Raw genomic sequence first — 2,041 nt, forward strand, 5'->3', positions numbered from 1 at the left:
TAGTCACTTATAGAAACATAGATTAATGAGAAATGAGAAATAAAAACATAACCGCTTTTATAGTTTCCGTTTCGGTTCTTGGGTCTGGTAATCAAGGGGATCATTGGAGTGGTTCCAGTCGTTGAACGGAAACATTGGTTTAGCTCCGTTTCCAGCCGGATGATTACAGCGGAGGCACAAGTTGAACACCGCCACAGTAGCCGACCAGAGTTGTTGTCATTCAATTTCGGTAGGCTGAAATTGTAAATATACAATTATCTGAGGTATGAAATGCGCAAAGAGCTGCATATATACATATATCAAGTGTAACCCCGTGAAGGAAAACACGATGTCGGCTGCTTTTCTGTGTAGCAAAGCTACACAAAAGCTTCATCATGTCGGTGGTAACGCGCCTTCCTCATTAAAGTTTAGCTCTCTTTCTGCATGACATTAGCCTACTTGGCAGCCGAAACACTGAAAACGGATATTCTCACATAGAATTGGATGTCAACCCGTTCTCTCCGCTTTTAACCTCGTCTATTTTGAGCCCGCATTGTCGGCTACGTTTTGACCACCTGGTTCTGCAGTGATGAAGTTTCCACCATGCACCCCATGTTGATCTGACCTTCACTGTTTTTGCCAGTTTAGACACTTCCAAGATCAAAAGACGCAATGCAATCGAACATGAAGGAAGTATTTAGAAGGGTGCATAACGTCTTTCTTAAGGTAATGCTCTTTCCAAGCACTTTCGGCAGAACGGGACCCCGTCCCACCGCCTCAGAGGTGCTGGACTGCCACCTCACGCAGCGGGGTCTGCCCCCCTGGACCTCCTTCTGTGTCCCCTACAGCGCCGTAGAAAACGACCAGTTCGGACTGTCCAACTTCAACTGGAGTGTCTCTGGAACTAACTATCAAATACTCAGAACAGGCTGCTTCCCTTTTATCAAATATCATTGCTCAAAGGCACCCCACCAGAACCTGGATATAGAAGACACGTTCTTTACCATCCTGAAAGTCATCAATCTAGGTTAGTTTGGTGTATGTGTGATCAGCAATGTGCTTCTTTGTGTCCTCTTTATTTGATGCATCCAATTAATGAAGTCCTCATGGAAGTGTTGGCTTAAACATGGACAAATGTGTCCACGTGTTGCAGGTGTCCCCTGTGTAGCCTATGGCGTGGGCTGCTGGCTGGTGGTGGGGGCTTCTGAAACAGTGCAGACGAGTGTTGGGAAGGTAACGGTCTATTTTGCATACAAAGAAGATGGAGCTCAGTACTGAAGCAAGAATGCATCAAATGGGACAAAGAGAACTACACTATTCAAAATATACTGTGAGAATGTAAAGTTTTTTTTCTGTTGCTATCCAAATGTCAGTATTCAGTGCTTATGCTTTCTTCAGTTTGGCAGTATTGTACATTTTATTAATAAATCGTATTTAATATGAAAAAATGCAATTGGGCCTATTGTTTAACTTATTACTGTCATTTCAGGGACCACCAGCTTAGACACGTAAAAATAATCAAACTTATTAAGCAACAACATATATGCAAATACAATAAATCTACCCTTCCAACAGGCATGTTTTCTATAGTGACCCATAATATGAAAACTGGTTTTGCTCTATAAAAATAGGATATGATAATAAAAAAATTGGAAATATACTTCAAGATCAATACCTTTACCAATGATCGGTTAGGTAAACATAAATAAAAACAAAATATTTTATTTGTAAAGTCACAGGAATGACCTGTAATAAGAAACGTTTATTCCAAGAATCTCTCCTTGACTGTTTAATAATGTTAGACAATAAGGTTTGCCTCCCCATGGTCTCCAACCCACAGCTTGTGAACCACACTCATTTAAATAACTTATAGCTCATTTATTTAAAGAGGAATTAGTGATCAGTCTCCATGCAGCAGCTTGTCAATAGTGCCAAAGAAGAGCTGGTGACAGGACAGGTGTGATAAAATGGGTTTTAATTACCAAAGTGTGGCCCTTGTTGAGCGGGGCCCGCTTCCCCTGTCCTCAAGGCCTTTGTGAGCCTTTGATTTCTGATAATGTGC

General features: G+C 41.5%; 1 protein-coding gene across 2 annotated transcripts; it reads left to right on the plus strand.

Annotated features, from left to right (window-relative positions):
- The first annotated feature begins 141 nt into the window (after window positions 1-141).
- Window positions 142-1,444, plus strand: c9h15orf61 (chromosome 9 C15orf61 homolog). Of its 2 annotated transcripts, none has more exons than XM_056597978.1 (3): window positions 142-229; window positions 623-1,006; window positions 1,133-1,444. In XM_056597978.1, the coding sequence occupies exons 2-3, from the start codon at window positions 652-654 to the stop codon at window positions 1,255-1,257; spliced, it is 480 nt and encodes a 159-aa protein (XP_056453953.1). In that variant the 5' UTR covers window positions 142-229; window positions 623-651; the 3' UTR covers window positions 1,258-1,444. The 2 variants fall into 2 exon arrangements, with proteins under 2 accessions (XP_056453953.1, XP_056453954.1); XM_056597979.1 differs by having other exon boundaries at window positions 150-229; window positions 628-1,006.
- The last annotated feature ends 597 nt before the right edge of the window (window positions 1,445-2,041 follow it).

Source organism: Gadus chalcogrammus, chromosome 9 (genome assembly GCF_026213295.1).
Source record: "Gadus chalcogrammus isolate NIFS_2021 chromosome 9, NIFS_Gcha_1.0, whole genome shotgun sequence".
In the NCBI taxonomy this organism is placed as follows: Eukaryota; Metazoa; Chordata; class Actinopteri; order Gadiformes; family Gadidae; genus Gadus; species Gadus chalcogrammus.

Coding starts and splice junctions, on each gene's coding strand:
- c9h15orf61 (XM_056597978.1), top strand. CDS start 652: ATGCAATCGAACATGAAGGAAGTATTTAGAAGGGTGCATAACGTCTTT. Junction 1,007..1,132: donor CCTGAAAGTCATCAATCTAG/GTTAGTTTGGTG, acceptor CACGTGTTGCAG/GTGTCCCCTGTGTAGCCTAT.